Below are 20,065 nucleotides of genomic sequence, written 5' to 3'. Positions count from 1 at the left end.
AAACCAATACGAAAAACCGATGTTAAGGTCAATGCTTGCATAAGTGCTCCTAATTTGTAAGAAAGTTATGGGCCACAGGGGTGCGTGTGAGCGACGATTTAACTGATACTGCCCATTCTAGACTAAACTTCGTGTTGACTACAGCAAGTAATACACAAGAATCGCGCGCTCGAATTAGCCTCTGAAGTTGCATGCCTATACGTGAATACCGTTATTCACGCTGGGTGTTTCCTCTGGGGTGGCCTTATCCATAGACATAAAATCATGCGCCCGAATGCAACTACCACACACTAAAGAAATTGCACCATTAAAGGCATTGTCTCGTCTCTATATACTCGCCACATTACACCCACAAAAACGCCATTTGGGCCAACTAATATTCCCATTATAAGGGGTAAGTCTTTCTTTTAGAATTGCATCCTATAGTTACCTAACGTGTGTTTTGCTGTAATGCGAATTACAGTTTATTTTTACGTCGATATATTTTAATCTGCCTCTACCTTTTCGAGCAGTGAACTGGCACAAACCGCTTGGAAATAGACACTTATGAGTTTTTATTTGCTTCACACGTCTACGTGTCTAAACATCCATAAATTCTGGAATGTGTGTGTTTTCACACAAAACAAACTTTTAACGCTTGTCAACGTTGTTTTTTTTTTGTTGTTGTTGTTGTTGTCCTCTCTTCTTTTGTGCTTCTACTCTTGTAAGACTATCAAATACCGGCTAGACCAAAGTGCCACCCTTTAGCACATTGAAATTCAAGCAAGCGTGCACGAAGGGTGTTCTGCTAATGAATGCACTCATCTTCAGAAATTTCAGGTAATATAAAAGCGCAGAAAGGGTGTTTTAACACCAAATCGACCTTTAAGGATGTTATATTGCTCAGTGTGCACGTGAAATTTGTATTATTCAGTGAAACTTCTTGGCCCTCTCCTACATATAATCTAAATTCGCAAACTCTTAGGTACTATGCAATTTATTACCAACTTTTAGTTCATTAAGCGTGGCCTGCACTCTTGGACATTTTCAGCAGACATGAAACGTACAGAGGTGTTAAACATAACGTATTATGCTTAATATTTTCTTCGTTTATGTTTAATTACTACATATCGCTTCTATAATGCATATAAAATCGATGGACATAAGAAAAATAAATTAATTATTAAGCAGAAAAAAAGGACGAACGCCTTCCACAACGGGGCCTCGCCCCTACGGAGTGCTTGTTTTTTTAACCACGTGTTTAAGAGTGCTAAATATTCTTGGCAGATATGATGCCGTACTACAATTTATTCTTTTTACATCTCATTATTATTTGTTGCCCAATGAAACGCTTAGTGCCGTCGGCGCATTTTCTCACTCGCGTTCCACGCTTGTTTCCATATACTGGAAGTTCTGACATCTTAATCAATTTCCCTGTTTCGTCGCCGTAACTTTACCGACAGCTTCGAAAATTGCAAGTCTATCAATGATGTCTGAAGCGAAGTAGGTCATCGTATAGTCTTCCTGAATCAATAGCAGCCAAGACAAATACTTTAAAGGAAATATAATACACCAGTATTTAAAACAAACCCGTAAACAATAAGGTTAACATACTCACAAACCTAGCGTGTGATTGTTATGCTTGTGACACAATTACGGCGGTCATTGAAAAACCTCGCCTTTGGAGCGGTATCATGCTGTGCCATGCATCGGCACAAGTAATGGCTATGATGTCCGCAAATGAGCATATTGATTGTTGAACTCCTAGTTCCGCAATTTGTATAGTTCATTTTGTCCAGTCTCGTGCGCCCGCAAAAATACTGTGGTCTAACAAGTTATTGTGCACGTGTCTGTAAAGAAGTGCGGGTGGATCGAGCCAAAGTGTTCTGAAAACTTTTTTTTTTGCTTATCTGTCTCTCCGGTGGACATATTATCGTGAGCTCATATCACGCGCAACTCTTCTGACAGCGCCCTTATAGGCGCAATTGCTATTGCTAGACGCGTGCGCAACATTCATGCGCCTCTTGCAAGTAATCGCAGGTATGACATGTATCACTATAATATGGCCGTTCTCCACATTCCGTTTCGCATGAGATGGCAGCTTAGTTCGGTTAAGTTAGGACAGATACGAAAAAGAAACTGCGGTGGAGGAAGAAAATACTAATGAGAAATGCCTGTGGTTTCACTTGCCAAAACCACGATATGAATGGCAGGCACGTTGTAGTGTGGGAGTCCTCATTCATTTGGCCTCCTCGGTTTCTTAACGTGCATGCAATGCAGTGTATATGATGTTTTTGTATTTCGCCCACAGCGAAATGCGTTTGGCGGGATTCGATCTTGCGACCTCCCTATTAGCACTTCAAGCCACTTGCCACTAAGCCACAGCGGCGGGTAAAAACAGAAACAAATAAAGTGAACTGGGAGAAAGAAGTTCTGCATAGTGTCTGAATTTTGTAGTGCATAAAGGAATCCTGCTAAAGGCATTTACAAAATTACACAGAAGAAAAACTTTTCGTTGTTTATTTGACATTCGATGATATGCTAAGCGGACGCACACGCTAACTAAGCGGACGCGTGCCAAAGGAAGCCAGATTTTAGTAATCATCCTTTCAGGTTCTCTTCACACCGCAACTTGTCAGCGGAAGACGTGTCTCAGTTTGTTATATTGATACAGGCGTAGATGTGAGTTAACACAAAGCATGAGGGCAATGTGGCAAACACAATCCAGGATTCCAAATACCGAGGCTGAGCGCCGAGCAACAGAACCGGCAAGCGCAGCAGTCTTGTACTTACGAACACACTTTTTTTTGCTCCTGTCCATTGCAGCCCATTCTCCGCAGTCGCACTTCGCACCAAAACTCCACTCCTTATTCAGCACAGCAGTGGCACCCTTTCTTTTGCATTCGTCAATGAACCAATCGCGAACTGAAAAACGGTGACAAAAAAAGCTGTGTGTGTGTGATTTGATTATGGTTTATTGGTTTCGGTGGAGGATATTTGACGCGCTTCTCCAAATTAAGCCCGGTTTGCAAGCACAGACTGAACGAAGCCACGCGAAGAATTCCTATAGCTCCTGCGCAAGTTTAGGTATCAGTAGTAAGGAGCCACAAAAATACGCTTAATATCGCAAGCTTCTGCAGATGCAGCAGGCGTGTTCACAGTGACAGAGGAGCCAGCCATCTCTGAAATTCTGACAGAGCATTTCTTTTCCTTTTTTAAAAAAAATTAAAGTGAGGCATAAGTTTCCACATATTTGTGGCAACGCAATTTCGCAGCGCACATTAATGAGTTTGCCGTCAGTGCGCCTGCCTTGTACACATTTGCGATTGTTAAGGACAAGCGCTGCGTACGTCGAATGATTCATTACACCACGTTTCACTACAGTGAATCTGATAACATGGTATAATAAATGATTTCAAAATATTGGACAATAAGCGGGCGATATTATGCGGAGCTAGAAACGATAAATAAAAGGCATTGCCCTACTGGGCATTGCAATCGTAAGGAATGTACTTTCTCATCACACGTTATTGTATGCACAGAAATTACGTTAATACTAACAACTATTTTAAAGAAAGAAAATTACCGCGTCCTTTATTTGCTCAGTAACAATACGAAAAAACCCACTAGAAACGCGACAGTTCGAGTCTTTATGTACATTCTCAGCGAAGCGCAGTATCCTCGACTGTCGATCAAAGTGAACTGTTGTGCTCTAGAATCACCAAGCATCACCAAGCATGAGGAACGCAAAAAACAGTGCCGGAAATCCAATGTGGTGCCCTTTGCTGTCTCAGCTTGCTTTGTCCCTACTTGCGCTGCCTCTTTCGAACGCAGCCGTGGAACGCGTGTCCAGCCAGGTTTCGTGGAGAAAGAATACGTTGACAAACTGCATGTCAAACGAGACACTGAAAGGTCTCCTTCACGTTAAGTTTGGTTTGGCAGATAGGGGGAATTCCTGCAAAAATTTTCAGCTAGATGAAGTTTCTGTCAAATTTCAACTGGGCAGTTCTATATGGTCCAAGTGGCAGTGGAAATTAATTCAAATGGGGCCAGATTGTATATTCAATCCACTTGCGTAAATCCCCAGTGTGAGAAGGATAAACCGGGACTACACGCTATGTTTTGTTTTTCGTTCTTGATTTTCTTCAGCCAGCGACGCATTACGTGAAAGTTGCAATTGTTTCATGGTACATCTTGAATGTTGCATATTATTACAATGATAGGCTCTGTAAATATGTGAAAAACGATGTTCGTCCACATTGAAGACGGCAAGGCAATTGCTCACCAAAGGTCAGTGAGTGATCGCCCTGCCAACGTTAAAGTGATAACACGTCGGTTTTCATACCGTACTTCTGCGACAATTCTTTTCCCTCCAAACTTTGCGCGTGCGAGTAATTACGATTACGGCTTGCTTCTTATACGCACGTACTTTATCATCATTGTAATTTCTCTTTGTTTGTCTTACTGGTCATTACATTGTACTTTGCTTACGCGTATTTTCTAGCTGGGAGGAAAAAAAAGAATGCGTTCGATATACATAATAGGTGCTTGTGGTACTGTTACGTCCATATTTTATTATTTTTGAACACATCGCAGTGGTGGATGGGAAAATATTTCTTGCCAGTTTTTTATATATATACAAGGTATATATAAGGTTCTACTGACATCCTATTCTGATGTATAGTGCTTGGATTTGTTAGACAATTGGGTTTACTTCGTACTTAATTTCATGACCGCAGTGCGCAACACATACAAATCGATTCTGTGTCCTCTCTAGTGGAATTACATTTCTTTATTCTTTTTTTCAAGGCGCACTGAATATAAGGTACACAGCCCCCCCGCGGAAATTTGGCAACACGCGCATGCATGCCTACAGTCACAGAAACTTACATACACGTTTTCACATTGCACAAATCTCACCAGCGAATCCCTGTTCAAATATTGCGCATTTCAACTCTTTCCGGTACTAGTATCACCTCGATCATTACCAGCGCCCTAATGCAGGCGGTAATGAAACCTAAAATTTTAATTCACCTCTTCTGTTATGGGCCAGCAGTTCGTTCTGTTTGTTCCCACTCAAAGGTTAATTGCAGTGCCAACTATCGCTTCTTCACACGAGGAAAATGCTAGAAGGGTTCTAGTTTTGTTCCAGAGTCCAGTGTTCTTCCAGACGACAGCATTTTCTAACTCAGCGTCGAGCTGCTTTCGAGTAAATTGGAAAAGAACGAGAGAGAGCGGGAGAGAATTAGCATGTTTATTTTATGAGTAAAACTTAGAAAAGGCATCCCTATTTTAATGCCTTGAGGTCAGGCCGCCTCTTGGGAGCACGATCGTGAACAGCTGAAGCTCATCCTCGGTGTTGGAGCGGCAATATTGTTGTTGAATGTTATAGAAAAATGCCTCGGGTACATCGAGGCGCGAACTGAAGTTAGCTCAGAATTTGGCTCAGTAAATGCGAATAACGTAATGAGTAAATCGGAAAAAAAATTCTTCGGTTCATTGTAACATTAAGTGGCGTCCAAGTCAGCGTCTGAGTGGCAGCTCTCGCTAGAATTCTTTACGCACATCTTGACGTCATTGTTGTGTTGGTTGCATGCAGCGAAACTAATTCTGGAGCCTGAAATACGCGGGGAGATTTCGACCCCATCTACATCATCTATAACACACCTTCAGAACATCATGAATTGTTTTCGCTATCTTTTTGGCTACTTCTCGCTCACGAAAAATTTGGGTCTGGCTATTTTTGGGCTACATTTTGAAATGATTTGGCTATTTTTGTTGGGCCATCTGGCCACCTTAAAGACGGCGCGTTTTCCCTCCGCTTTCTTTCATCGCGCGCGCCAGATTGAGCCGCAATCATCGGCTTCCCTCGTGTGCTTTCACTCGCACAAGCAGCATACGATACGCGGCGACGCTGTTATCACCCTTGGACTTTATACGGGACATCACGGCAACGGCGACGGCAGATATGTGACTGGGCTGTCCATATAATTGCTATCGCAATAAAACAAAAACGTAAGAAATTGTGGTATCACTTACTCTTGCAGTTTACCGATAGAGATTCTACCTTTAGGCAGCCACATCTTGCATTGTTAACCCCATTTTCAATGCAGGCGCCATACGTGCACTCGGTGGTTTTACACGTTCTTTTAACTGCAATAACAAAAGTGAACCAAGAATAACTTTTAATAAATGCAATAATCAAGGCACAACACTGTTTGAGTTCAGTGGTGTTGGTAAGAGTAAACATACTATCAATCACCAGGAAAGAAGCAGCGAAATCACATTTTTTAAGACGAAGATCTAACAAGAACCATCTCGCGACAACACCTTTTAGATGGTGTTTACTTATATTAATAAACAGGTTTATAAAAAGCGGTGATTTACAATATGTATTCCAAAGTCGCAGTACACTGAACATTGCGTGAGCAGTGCCATAATTTATACCAGTATGTTCAAGCCGTCATGACGTTTTATGGCTACCGTCGTTTTTATAAAGAGTTGTAAATTTGCTGTACGCTCAGTATCTAGAGCCGATTTTTCAGAAAAGATTATAAATTGACAACTTAAGCTAAAATAAATTATTGTAGAAACGAGAAAGTCAAGCAGAAACAAGAAATTATACTTACATAAGCACGTTCCCTCTGCAGCATCGTAATACGTGTCATTTCGCTGACATCTACATACGAAAGCGTCCGTTTTATCAGGGACCACTTCACATTTTTCGGTGCCGCAGAACTTGTTCCCGAAGTGAGAGCATACATCTGTGAAAACGAAATCAAGATGATGGTTAAAAGGAATAGATAACCATCTACTATAAGCACCTGGTTAAATTGTACTGCTGACAACGAAATCAAAGAGCTCACTTTCGAATAGATTTATAGATACTGGCTTTGCAGAAATTTGCTTTGTTCAAGTCGGTATAAAATTCTTCTGCTGAAGTAGTAATAGACTCGGGCGCTCTGCGCAACTACCACATCAAATTATCCTATGGTGCGAAAAACACGGATATGGCACATTATATATTCTAATAGTACTATTGGAGGGCAAAGACAAGCATTAGTGTTGTTTATACAAGGCGAACGCTGAAGGCACCAGCTGACGCTAGATCATGGCGGCCGAAGCGCCCCAGCAACAACAGCACTTCTTCGTCGTCGTCTCTTGTCTGCATGTCCTGTTCTGCATCGCGACACTACGCCGCCAGGGTTGTAGCGCCTACCCGACGCAAGCGATTATGGCCCGGCAAAGGCACGCACGTAGGTCTTTAAATGGGAGACATGAACAACATAGCTTCTTGGCTGTACGGACGACGGGCCTGGCTTTTCTGGAGCAATCTCGTACGTCGCATCCAAAAGCTGTCGCAGGATTCGGTAGGTACTTGAATATGACGGCAGAAATTTTTCCGAGAGGCCCACACGACGAAATGGTGACCACAAGAGCACGAGGGAGCCAGGTAAATACCGAAACCTCCGTATGGTGCTTATCGTAATGGGACTTCTGGGAAGCCTGGGAAATCAATGAGGCAATCTGACGGGCCTGTGCTGCCATAGAAATCGCATCGCGGGCATAAGCGGTGTGCGACTGTGTGACTTGTGGAAATAGTGTCCAAGGACAAAGCAGGATCATGGCCATACAGTAGATAAAACCGTCAGTAACCTACAGTGTCATGGCGGTACGAATTGTACGCGAAGGTGACATATGGCAGAACGACGTCCCAGTTCTGAAGATCTGGAAAAACGTACATAGCTAGCATGTCGGTAACGTTCTGTTCAGTCACTCTGTGAGACTGTTAGTGTGTGGATGGTAAGGAATAGCTATTTGATGTTCAGTAGAGCATAGGCGGAGGATGTCATCAATGACCTTTGACAAGAAGTAACGTCCGCGATCCATGAGGAGCTGAAGTGGAGCACAGTGGTGCAGGATGACGTCGTGTAATGTGATGACGGCGAGCTCCCGTAATCGCTAAGCGCGTGGCGTAATCGGTTGCAACTTAAACCCATTTGTTGTCCTTTATTGAGAAAGGGAAATGGTCAAGTAGGTCGAGTCTCGCGCGAAAGAAAGGCTCAGTGAGAATATCGATAGGTTCGAAAATCCCAGCTGGAGCCATGGCAATGGGCTTCCGGCGTTGGGACAGGTTGCAAGCAGTCACATGCCGGCGCATACAGCGGTAGAGGTCGGGCCAGAAGAAACGGCGCCGGACTAGGCCAAAGGTGCGAGTAACACCGAGATGCCCAGCGGTGAGCGCGTACCGCAGTTGCTGAAACGGGTGCGTTTAAGGTGCCGCGGTGCGGCCAGAAATAGGTTAGCACCATCAGGACGCAAGTTGCGTTTACACAGGACTCTGTCGGAAATACCGAAGAGACGAAGGGAAGGATTAGTAGTTGGCGAGCTTAACCGATGCATGATGGTTCGCAGAACGGGATCATGGCGCTGTTTATCGCCAATGCTGAGGAAGCCTGAGATGGACATAACGCCGGTGTCACATTCGTGACCTGTGGCTTCCGGTGGGTCAACAGCGTGGCGGGACAAGCAGTCGGCGTCCTGATGTAAATGGCGGGATTCGTACACTACACATAAAGTGTACTCTTGCAAGCGCAATGCCCAACACCCAAGATGTGCTGTAGGGGCCTTCAACGAGAACAGCCAGCACGGCGCGTCGTGGTCGGTAAGTCCGCGGCAATGGCGACCAAATAGGTATGGGCGAAACTTCGCTATTACCCAAAGCAGCGCTATAGGCACTCTCGCTCCGTGATAGAATAGTTTCCCTCGGCTGTGGACAGAAGACAACTCGCGTAAATGATAATGCACTCTTGGCCACGCTGAGTCTGGTTAGGAACAGCCCCAATGCCATGACCACTAGCATCTATAGGGATTTCAGTGGGTGCTAAAGCGTCAAAATGTGCTAAAATTGGGAATTCGACAAGAGTCTGGTGAGTGCAGTGAAGGCTTCGGCCTGCCATTGTTCGCACGCGAAAGCGACGTCGTTCTTTGAAAGCTCGGTGAGAAGGCGAGCAATGTCAGCAAAATTTTGAATAATGCGACGAAAGTACGAGCATAAGCCTCTGAAGCGGCCAACGTCCTTAGCTGAGCACGGCACAGGAAAGTCTTGCGGCCTGTCAGGGCTCACGCGGCGACCACTGCGGAGCTTCTTCTTGGTACCCAACACCTCCACCGAAATGTTGCGAGGCGGAGGCAAGCACGAATGTTGCTTATGCAAAGCGAATGCTGAAGGTACCAGCTGATACTATAACATGGCGGCCGAAGCGCGCCAGCAGCAACAGCCCTTTGGGCACCACGACATCGTGGGTTGCACCTTAACGAAATGGCTCGTTCACTCGGCCGCGCATCCTTCAATGGCTCTATCACATCTGTTTTGCCGACATCAGCTGACGTCACCACAGAAATTTCTCTACATATCACAAAATTCTGCAATATCCGTGCTAACCCCGTCTTCTGAACTCCACCATCTTGTCTTCCCATGGGATAACAATTGGTGTCCTTGAAGGCAATTGGAAGTTTCCTTTACAAACTTAAGATATGGTATACCGCCCCTAAATCTTTACTTGCACAGGTCTGGTCTCGCTATGTCCTCTCTACATTCTTCATGCAATGCACCTGAATCTATTGATCACTACTTTCTCTCGTGCCGCCGATTTTCTAGACAAAGAAAACTGAACCATTCTTTCTATTGGAACGATTTCACTGGGATGCAGCCACAGGAATGTATTTCTTGCATTTTAGAATTTTATTAGAGAGACAAAAAAGAGTACCCTGCTGAATTTCTAAAATCATAAATTATTTCTATTGCTTCATTTCTTTATGTTAACTTATTTTTTTAATATTCTTAAATATATTTTTATTAAACTTCTAAACGGCATTACTTTAGTCCGACGCTCTACTATTCAAATCTAGTCTTTCTTTAATTCTAAACGTACGGGAAACCACCTGCTTCTTGGCCAAACCCCCATCGTGGGTATGCGCCAGTGTTAAGGAGACAAGACAAGACTTCATCGCCTTCGCCTCTTTACTGCATGCCCTGTTCGGCATCGCGAACATATCGCATATGATTCTGCATCGTGACTATGTTGCATATGATTTATTTCCCGGTATTATTCTCCGAGACCATAAGTTCAGGGTGAGTAGAAAGCTTCGGCGCTGAATCCCAAGTAGGATAACGGATCAAATAACTCTATGTAGGGTACCATGTTTGGACTGCTTGGGTATAATTTCAACCACACGTGCACGTAGTTTTTGTTAAGCACGAGTTCTTGCGAAACTGTAGGACCGCCTGCCAAATCACCTGAACCACCGAAGCGAAATGGTAATTAGTGCAGGAATAAGTAGCAATTTCATTCCAATTCATTTCTGTTTCTTTATCAACTTTATCAACGGTGCGCGTCCACCAGTGGTGAAAAAGTCGTAATAAAAAAAAGAATAGAAGGTAACGACATCATTTGCTTAATTACACGGGCCCACAGGACAGGGGGGCACAGTGTGTAGCTATAATAGATGCAGTGTTTGCCCGTTAACTGTATTCGATAACTAGAGGTAGCAGATTTTTGGGCATTTTAGATTTTTCTGCACGGTCATTTTGTAGCCCGCAGATCAGTTTCCTATCGGCAACAGTGTAAAGACTGAATGTTGCACACGCTGCACCGGGCCATTAAATTGAACACAACCTGTTTGAACAGCGCAGTGCGATAAAGTTGAGAGTTCAGGAGAACGCAGACAATCGCTATTGCCATGTGAAATACTTGTGCAACGTCCATACCGAACTTACGCCAAATGCGTTTCAGTGCGAGGGCAGCGAGAGTTGCAGCATGTGTTTTACAGGCAGTACGAGTGAGCAGTTGTTCACCCATTCGATCAGCCATTAGTTGCGAGAGTACTGAAGCTCGCTCGTAGCAAGAGCCTGGACTTCTGATTTTTTAATATGTGACGTGTGATAATCCTAACCCAAAAGTTCCTGACCCACCATGCGTCGGTATCGAGTCCCGTAAAACTCCAAAGGCTAAGATTTTTTTCGCGACTGGTCTCGTAAATTGGGCTCACAAATACTGCACATTACACTGGTGAGCACATTATTCTAATTCGAAGTATGAACGTAGCACATACTGCGCTCGTTCCCTAAAAAAAGAAAGAGACACGTAGGGATTCGCTGCAGCCTGCAGCTGATGATTCGCGATGGGATCGTGACAACGGGAAGGCTACACCTGAAAGCTTTGTCAAACTGCCAAAATCTATAGCAAAACGCCTGCTGAGCTCGAGGTCCCGGGTGCGATTACCGGCGGACGCACTTCCATGGGGACAAAATGAAAATACGCTCGTGTGCTCATATTTTTGTGATTTCAAAGAATCCCATGGGATGAAAATGAACCTAGAGCCCTCGCCACGGTATCGCATTTAGCCCCGGTGTTCCTTTGTGACTCCATGAATCAATAAATCAATACAAAGAGGATTAAAAAAATTCCCGGACACTTTTAATCTTTACCCACCTTTGTGATTTAAATTCTGTCAGCTGTTCAATACAGCAACCGCATGTGTGTTCAACACACAAGTGTTCACTAAAAGTGCTTTGCCGTACACGCGATGGCTGCAATAATTATAGCAAGGATAACTTAATCGCTCACCTGGTGTTGGAGGTGCAGGAGGATCTTGCAGTCCGTCATGAGTAATATCTTTGCTCGCGCACCCTCCGATGAGCGAAATAGCGGCAACGAACAAAGTAAGACTACGCATCTTCACTGTCCCGAACCACCGCAGCTGCCACACCTTTCACGGCTGCACTACAGGCCGGTGCTGACGCCTCAACATATGTCACCCGGCGCTATGGTGTAAGCTCTTATCTCAGTGGACGTTTGACCTATATCGTTTATGGTGTGCAGTCCTTTATCTGCTGCCAATCAGCCCTCGAGAGATTGAGCTCCGCAGTTCCGTTGCCCGACGCCCTTCACCTTGCCCTTGCTCCTCGCCATTTGAAAGTTATGCGCTTAGATAGCACGTAGTAGTTGAGCGCGAATAATTCGTTAAACAAGCGGCGCGCCGCCATTTCAGTGGGAGAGGAAACTGAATGGGAAGAAATAGGCAAAGAGGTCAAGTAGACATCGTTTCGGTTTGCTACCATCTGCACGGAGGACGGAGTTAAGGAATGAAGAGGACGAAAGAAATGATAGAAAGAAAGAAATGAAAGAAAAAATAAAAAGAAAGACGGCAGTTTCGCCACAAGGGAGAAGCAATGAATGCGATAGCAACATGTGAGAAATTGCACAAAGTGTAAGACTTGTAACTGCAGTGGCAGTATGAATTCAAATAAAAGAAAACTAAGTAAAAACGAGCTTTTGTACAAGAGGTCCTCTGTTTGAATGCTACCATTAGAAAACTTGATTTATATTTATTAATTAAAACCACCGTCTTTCTTATTGATTTTGCTACCACTTTTTCGTACTGGGTATGTTTCAAATCTGTTTCCCGGGCCGATCCCGGAGTTTGAGGCTCAAGCTCTGTTATTGTTTCGCACTTTTAATGTTTAAGTCTAAGATTTCAGGTGAAAGGCATGCGCTGTCAGTGTTTTGTCTCATGACATTTCTTTGTGGGCTTCCATTCTCAAAATTCCTCAGGAATAATTTTCTCAGGAATGTACGACCCGGTATGAGCAACGTTATTGATAGAATGGTGTGCCAATATAACCCGCATATACCGCATGTCGTATAGCTTAGAATGACATATAACATACATATACCTAAATACATACGAGATCTCACGACAATGGTGGCGACGACGACGGCAAGAATTTGCTTAGAGTGTCCATATAATTGCTATCACAACTGGGTGTCGCAAAGGTGTCGCTTTGTTTAGAGGTGCACTAGGGAGTCTACATGCAAGCGCTTGCACGTAGGCTGCCTAAGGTGCACGTCAAAACAATAGCCGCTCACTGAGGTCTGTCGACTCGAGAACTGAAGCAATGAGCGCATCGCTTTCTGCGGCTTTTGAAACGTGTAGTTACTGTCCTCCAAACACCTTGGTCACATAGAATACTTTCGTATACAACTGCCCTTATGTGGTGCGTAGCAGAAGGCGCGGCCGTCTTATATCGGAAACTGGATGCACAGGAGACGTTAAATAAAGATGGAGGACGCTTAATCTTCGACTTTAAGAGTGGAACAGGACAGCATTCAAAGATTCCTGACTGCTTCTCACGTTTCCATACAACTGCAGCTTATGTAACCGTAATATTTACCGAGAAACGATGGCGTCGAACACTATGCACGAAGGCGAACTTTATGGAAGAAACGAGGCCTCTCGAGTGGACCGATCTTCTGTTATTGTTTCACACTTTCAATATTTCAGCCAGATTTAACATAAAGGGCATGCACTGTCGGCGTTTTGTTTTATGACATTTGATTGTGGGCGGTCATTCTCACAGTTCGTAAGAACAGTTCTGTAGATATTGTAAGACAAGGTATGAGCAACTTTAATTATAGAAGAATAAATTTACGACCTTAAATATATATATATATATATATATATATATATATGCCAAGTAATTTTTGCTTACGGGACGCCCGACTCTGGACGCGGACAACGGATCTTCTGCGACAAGGGGCCGTTAACGCTGTCACGTTGAAGCTCCTCATTGCCGCAACTTTGGCACGAAAATGTGCTACTCACCTTAATGAGCAAGTGCTTCAAATATGGGCACATCCAGGTATAAGCGACAAAATAAGGTTTCAAACAAGCGTTTCCACTTTGTCCTTATAGAACCTCCAGCGCGTGTTGTTGTTTTTATGCGGAACCATCAAATGGACCATTGAGCGAAAAGGCAGGAGTTCCGTCTGTGGCAACGAAATGGTACCTGAACTCGTATTGCCATTGGCTGCGACGCCACGTGACGAACTGCACCTAGACGGAGCAGAGCAGGCGAAAGGGTATACTTGCTGTCGCACTGACGCGCGAGGTATCGCGTGAGTGGAGAGGGCATTGCCGCGACGCCACGTCGCTCTCGCTCTCGGCACGAGCGAACTTCGACGGGGCACAGAGCCAGAGTGTCCTAGATCACAGGCCTGTGCACTCTGCTTTATGACGTGAGGCTACGTGGGCCGCCATTTCCTCGGTCAAGACCGGCGTGACGAAAGCCGGGACGTCAAAATCACCGCGGCTTACTGAGGAGCGTCCCCATCAGCTTCTATGGCAGTCGAGCAAGGTAGCATGACGTCATCGATCGAAATGCGCAAGTATTGTGCTATCTGAGAGGCGTTGGCAGAGCGGACGAAAGGGAACACCTGCTGTCACACTAGCGCGCAGGTGTTGTGTGAGGGTAGAGGGCATCGCCAGTGGGTGGACAGTGGGGATAGTTTCGGTATTGGCAATAAAGCGTCGCCATGACACCGGTAGCCAAAGCAAAACTCAATAACTTTTGCTTATGTGGCTCTATCTTTTCAAACTACGTGACAATAAAGTGAAGTGGTGCAATTATGGTAGGAGTAAGATGTGCTTCTGGCTATTTTCTTTTTCGGTGTCTTATATTTTTATTTTGCCGCTTCATTTGTGTTGCGCCAATTGGCGGCGCTCTCGCTCTTATCGCTTCGGCTGCCATTCCCGTAGTCTGCACGTGCCGCTTTCTATGCACGTGCACGTTTTTTTTCCATATGCTTTGTAGTTTAAAACTTTCTTTCTGTGCCTGCGAATGTTCCGGTAATGTCAGAAAAACTGAGAAAAGGATACAAGGCTTGCTGTGCGGCTGTGTGAGGTGGCAACTCGGGGAGCAGCACGAGAACGAAATATTTCCGTTTCCCAGCGGACGAGAGGGAAGCACACTTCTTCTGCAATCGTTATGAAGAAACAAGCGCTGTTCATCAAAACAGCTGTAAGAAGAAACAAAAGATCTTCTGCGGTTGTTTTCAAGTGAATATCTTTTTTTTTTCTAGGAGGGAGGGGGGGGGGGTTGGCGCACTTTTTTTTTTTGCGATATTGTAAGAAACGGAAGCTACTTCGCCGAATGCTGCTAGCTGACGCGCAGGCGGAAATTTCGCTGCGGTATATGTCAGCGGTTACTCTTCGTTTATTTTCTAGAGTAGAAAACTTGCAATTTATATCGGCCCAAGGTATTTGAATGCTTGCTGCAGAAACTGCTTACTCTGAAGAGCATTCCGCGACCAGTTTTTTGTTATTACCGCCTTTGAATGGTCATGAGCACGGCAGAAGGAAAAAGAAAAAGATCAATTACGTAGCAGTCAGCGTTTTCGTTTTGAATTACAGGAAGTTCTAGTTACCTAAGTGAAGACATAGGTTAGCTTCACTTTTCAACCTTTACCTAGAAGGGCAGAGTTATTTAGTCGATTCTTCGTACCCTCAACTTTCGTTTCGCCTTTAAGTGTTCTTTAATCATTTGAATTATGGGTTTTTACGTGCCAAAACCACTTCCTTATTATGAGGCGCGCCGTACTGGAGGACTCCGGAAATTTTGACCACCTGGGGCTCTTTAACGTGTATCTAAATCTAAGTAGATGGGTGTTTTCGCATTTCGCCCCCATCGAAATGCGACCGCGGTAGCCGGGATTCGACCCCGCCACCTCGTGCTCAGCAGCCCAACACCATGGTCACTGAACAACCACGGCGGGTTTCTTCTTTAATAATGACCACGCGGTACTTTGCCCAGTTTTTTCAGATGTGACATATGGCGAACTTACGCTAAATAAGGTAGAAATTTGGCTGTCATGGGGACAGGTGTACAACCGCTACGGCCTGTGCTCGGACCGACCCTATCGTGGTCAGTGCTCGAGTGGAAGAGGGGTCCCTGATCCATGAGGGTAAGGAAGTTATTAATGGTTGCCAATCTGCGCTTCTGTAATTCATTATTTTAGTACGAAAACCACCTGACAGGTGACGGCGCAAGCGCTATGAGCACGGCGAACGCTCTTTTCCTCGTCGTTTTCTACGGCGCCGAGTGCCCTGTGATGTTAGGCAGCGAAATTTGCTCCACGTGCGCCAAGAAACCGCGTGATAATCAGTTTCTCGTTATCGCTTGTTCATCTGCGGTGTGCGAGATTCCCGATTAGAGGCTAAACTAAAAGCCGAACAGTTTTCGCTGACATTGAGCCCATTCACTTTCTTAAAATGAGGCGCCTCGCTTGGCGCTACAGCATACGGCACGGCGAAGCCACTTATTGCCGCGCGCTGCCATCTTATTCCTAAGTTAGGTTTCATGGTTTGTAGCAGAAATTCTTCCGGAACAAAAATTCCAAAGCACAGTTGCCCAGTAGCTTTAAACTATTGGGAAATAGTCTTGCTCTTATGGGTATCTTGCAGAAAAATCAAGCCAATGTAAATAAGACGCGCAGTTATCTAATCCTTAAGAAGCTGAATCAAAACTTTCATCGCTCAATAAAACTTGCTCTAAAAACTGATGCCTACTATTCTCAGCCAGCTATTGAGAAACCAGCAATGCTTAACATGTTGCAGGAATACATGGCAGCACTAAAACATGAAACCTTGCTTATAAAATTTTGGGGAAGTATTTATACTTGAAATCCTGCAGCCAAATATAATCAGAACTAATCTGCAGAGATTAAAAGCACCAAGTTACCAAAACAATTCCGTTTTTTGTCACGTGCACTGGAAATTTGACAATTAACGGGCTTTTCATTTCGTGTTTCCACAAACGGGAAGCGATGTCGTATATGGCACGCATGTGTTGCCGATGTAATTCGCTTTAGAATGGTACATGACACCGAAGCATAGACAGGGCGCTGCGCTTGTCCCGGATGCCTGTGTGTAGTGTTCCTTGACACAACATGCAGCTTCGGCGAAAATTTGCCAACTAACCTGAGAAGATGTTCTGATGATGCATTTGTCTTTACAGGTTCTACACTGTCGCAATGAGGCCAAAATCGTAAAATATAGCCACCAGATCCTACAGACGTCATCAAGCGTCTGAGAGATGATACCAAAGAGAAAGAGCTGCCGAAAGATTACCGCGAGGGAAGCAGTAGAGAAGTTGATGTACGTATGTGATCTTGAACAGAAAAAAGTAAGTTTTCACACAGATGCGTTGCACACAAGTTGTAAGAAATTAGAAGCCGAAGGATGTTGAAAACAAAATCTGAAAAGAAAATAATTCAAGCAGTGTAGCAGACTACAAGCGGAATGTCGTTTCCCCCTCGCGCATCATCTACGCTAAAAATTTTGTGCTGGGCAGCTATTCATTGTCATTTGGAACAATATCGGCGCGATAGCCTGTTCGCTGCCTTGAAATTGCGTTTTCATTGCAATGAAATACTTTATTGCTGTGGACATCTACTGAAAACATTGGGGTCCTTTTATGCATAAACTCGCGTTCATTGTTTTTATATTGTACCTGTTAGTACTTGCGCGTGCTAAAGTGTCCTTTTTTAGTGTGATCACTTCATGTATCTATTCAAGCAAATTTCTGTTGTTTTATTCTATCAGTCAAATGTTGTGTTTGGAGGCGTACTGCTTCCGACCTCTCCGTTTCAGCTCTATTTAACACAGGCTATCAACTAGCTACCGCAGAAATTCCAACCTTTCAATACGCCAAAGGGAACGGCTATCTTATGAGGAGCAATGCTTCCAGAGCAGTAAAATTTTAATAAATATCGTAGCACGCCACATGAACTCACAGACAAACCCTGGTCGCTTCTTTGTCATATCTGTGTCATCTTTGTCATATCTGTGTCGTGCAACTGCGAGTAGTATCACTCGCAGTTGATACGAACAATCTTCAATGACTAGAACGTAACGCGTCATGCAAAATGTCATGCGTGGCATCACACGAGATTTCTCCACTTTTTTTATTAAGTAAATGTGCATGAGCTTGACACCATGAATGATGCCTCCTGCTACTTTTCACTTAAGCTAACAACACATATCAAAGATAGGTCATTTCAAACATACAAACAAACAAGAAAATAATATCAAATTTTAAAAGAGTGAACGTACTAACGCATAGTTCACAGGAAGATAGAAATGGCCTAATATACGTCTCAACACATACAATTTTCACAGCAGGTAAGCACCGGTAGCAAAAATAAATTAAAATTAATTGCACTGAGGTCACTCTCAATACACATGTAGTTGAAGCAAGCGCAGGATACAATACAATATTTAGGAAGTTACGTCATCCTGAATAATTAACATACAACACTTGCCGATGAATGGAATGCCAGTGATAGAACCATATATATATATATATATATATATATATCTTGATACACATCATAACATTGCACGAACTCATAGTGAATGACATAAGCGCCTTAAGTGCTTGTGCAAGCGCTTTTATCAAAGCAAACGCGGCTGCTCTTCGGCTATCACCAGCACGTATCATTTTCTACTAAAATCAGAGCACCTCGTAGCTTTTAGGAGAGCAGCTCTATGCGATAGGTGCAATGCACTTTTACATTGTGCACTTGGCGCAGGAGGTCTTTATCGGGGGACGATGACGCATGTTGCACATGATGATGTTATATCGCTCCCAAGTTGGCGCACGGAAGTGTCATCGCTGACGCACGCAGCAGCGTTTCATACAGCTTTGTAAAAAACATAGAAAGAAGCGCAACGAGCCATATCTACTAAGTAGACCAGTGCTCTTGCTTCCTCGCCCATCAAACAGAAATGCTATAATGATGACGTAAAGTCGTAGCGCGGCTTCAGAAACCTGGTGGAAATATTAATCTGCTCTGCTGCGCAGTTGCGTCTACAGACGTCCCGGTTAATCTCCCCGGCATTCCCACCCCATTTTTACCTGTCTAGTTACAGCAGCATCCTCGCGCAGATATTTTGACTTGAGCAGACCTTACTTCCTGTCAGGTTTCCACTCCAAAAACTGTACGTGGATCGTTTTAGGAACGATTTGGATTTTTGTCGACGATATTTCAGAAAAAGAAATTATGCTGTTGGCATTATTGGCAGTGTTGCGACCGGGCGTCCTTTACGTCACGGTGGAGTAAGGAATGTGGTGCTGGGCCTGACATTCAGGATGTTTTTAAACACATCTTTCTATTTACCTTTTGTACAACCCATAACAATGATGCAGAAAAGATGCTCAAGTTCATCCTATAGCCGTCAATTCTCTAACACCAAGCGTCCGTCTCGTATTTTAACACGTCCGGCGTCCTGGTCCCGTCACCTTCCCACCATCTGGTGTCAGGAGATGGGTGGCAGCATCCCCCGGAAATCCATAGGTTTGCAGCCTTTTTGCTCCAAGGAGCTTCGTCCAAAACGCACTCACGTCCTCGTGCACGAACAGGGAAAGAATGTAATATAGGTCCTCGACTGCAGAGAAAGACACCATGAAGTCGCCTGAATGAATGTCCCCTTGCAAATTGCCCGAACCCGTTGGGCGATGTCCAACTGGTCGCCGTCCAACTGGCCGCCGGGAATCACCGCATGGTCTGCAGTTGGAAAGGGCTCCGACGAGGACGTTGGCTCGTTTACCATTGTCGCGTTCTCCGTGAGCGACTGGTTTGGCGAAGTAAATGCCCGATCACAACAGCACCAATGAATACTGGCGTACTCGTAAGCGTGAGTGTAAGCGTAAGCGACTGGCGGCCAATGTGCAACAAGATCGTCGTGAGAATGCGACGTTCGACAGGAGTGTGCACAGAACTATTTGGGAATCGAACAAGATTCTCCTTTCACAGTGCACATGCGTCGTTAGAAAGAAGCTCCAAGATTTCCATCGCAATGAATGAATTAATGAATGAATGAATGAATGAATGAATACATTTAGTCACTACTTGCGATTGAATGTATTGACGACAATCAGGCTAGCGTAATTAATTCTGTTATTACGCCAGCCCATTTCAAGGTAGCAAACCTAGTCGTCATTTGCATGAGTCACCTACGCTCAGAGGTGTTCAAAAGCGGTGGAGATGATGTCACCACAGTGTGGAAGCTACGAAGCCTGACTGGCTGAGATAACCAGCGATAGATAGATAGGGACGTTAGCAATAGCCCTGACGTCAGCCTCCGACTGGCATCCAAATGTTTGAACTCGCGTTTGTGTTCCACGTGGACCTTCAACGAGGATCTCGCAGGTGTCCGCATGCAGTTGCGCTGACGCAAACGC

General features: G+C 44.5%; 1 protein-coding gene across 2 annotated transcripts in view; it reads right to left on the bottom strand.

Moving 5' to 3' along the window:
- LOC142582545 (uncharacterized) overlaps positions 1-20,065 on the bottom strand; it is a 386,945-nt gene that overhangs the window by 122,941 nt on the left and 243,939 nt on the right. For both annotated transcript variants that reach the window (XM_075692387.1, XM_075692389.1), the window contains 3 exons: positions 6,609-6,743; positions 6,019-6,132; positions 2,773-2,904 (listed from right to left, as the gene is read on the bottom strand). In XM_075692387.1, coding sequence (XP_075548502.1) covers positions 2,773-2,904; positions 6,019-6,132; positions 6,609-6,743 — 381 coding nt within the window. The remainder of the gene's footprint in view (positions 1-2,772; positions 2,905-6,018; positions 6,133-6,608; positions 6,744-20,065) is intronic.

Source organism: Dermacentor variabilis, chromosome 5 (assembly GCF_050947875.1).
Source record: "Dermacentor variabilis isolate Ectoservices chromosome 5, ASM5094787v1, whole genome shotgun sequence".
NCBI classification, from domain to species: domain Eukaryota; kingdom Metazoa; phylum Arthropoda; class Arachnida; order Ixodida; family Ixodidae; genus Dermacentor; species Dermacentor variabilis.
This window is presented reverse-complemented; position numbering and strand designations above follow the sequence as displayed.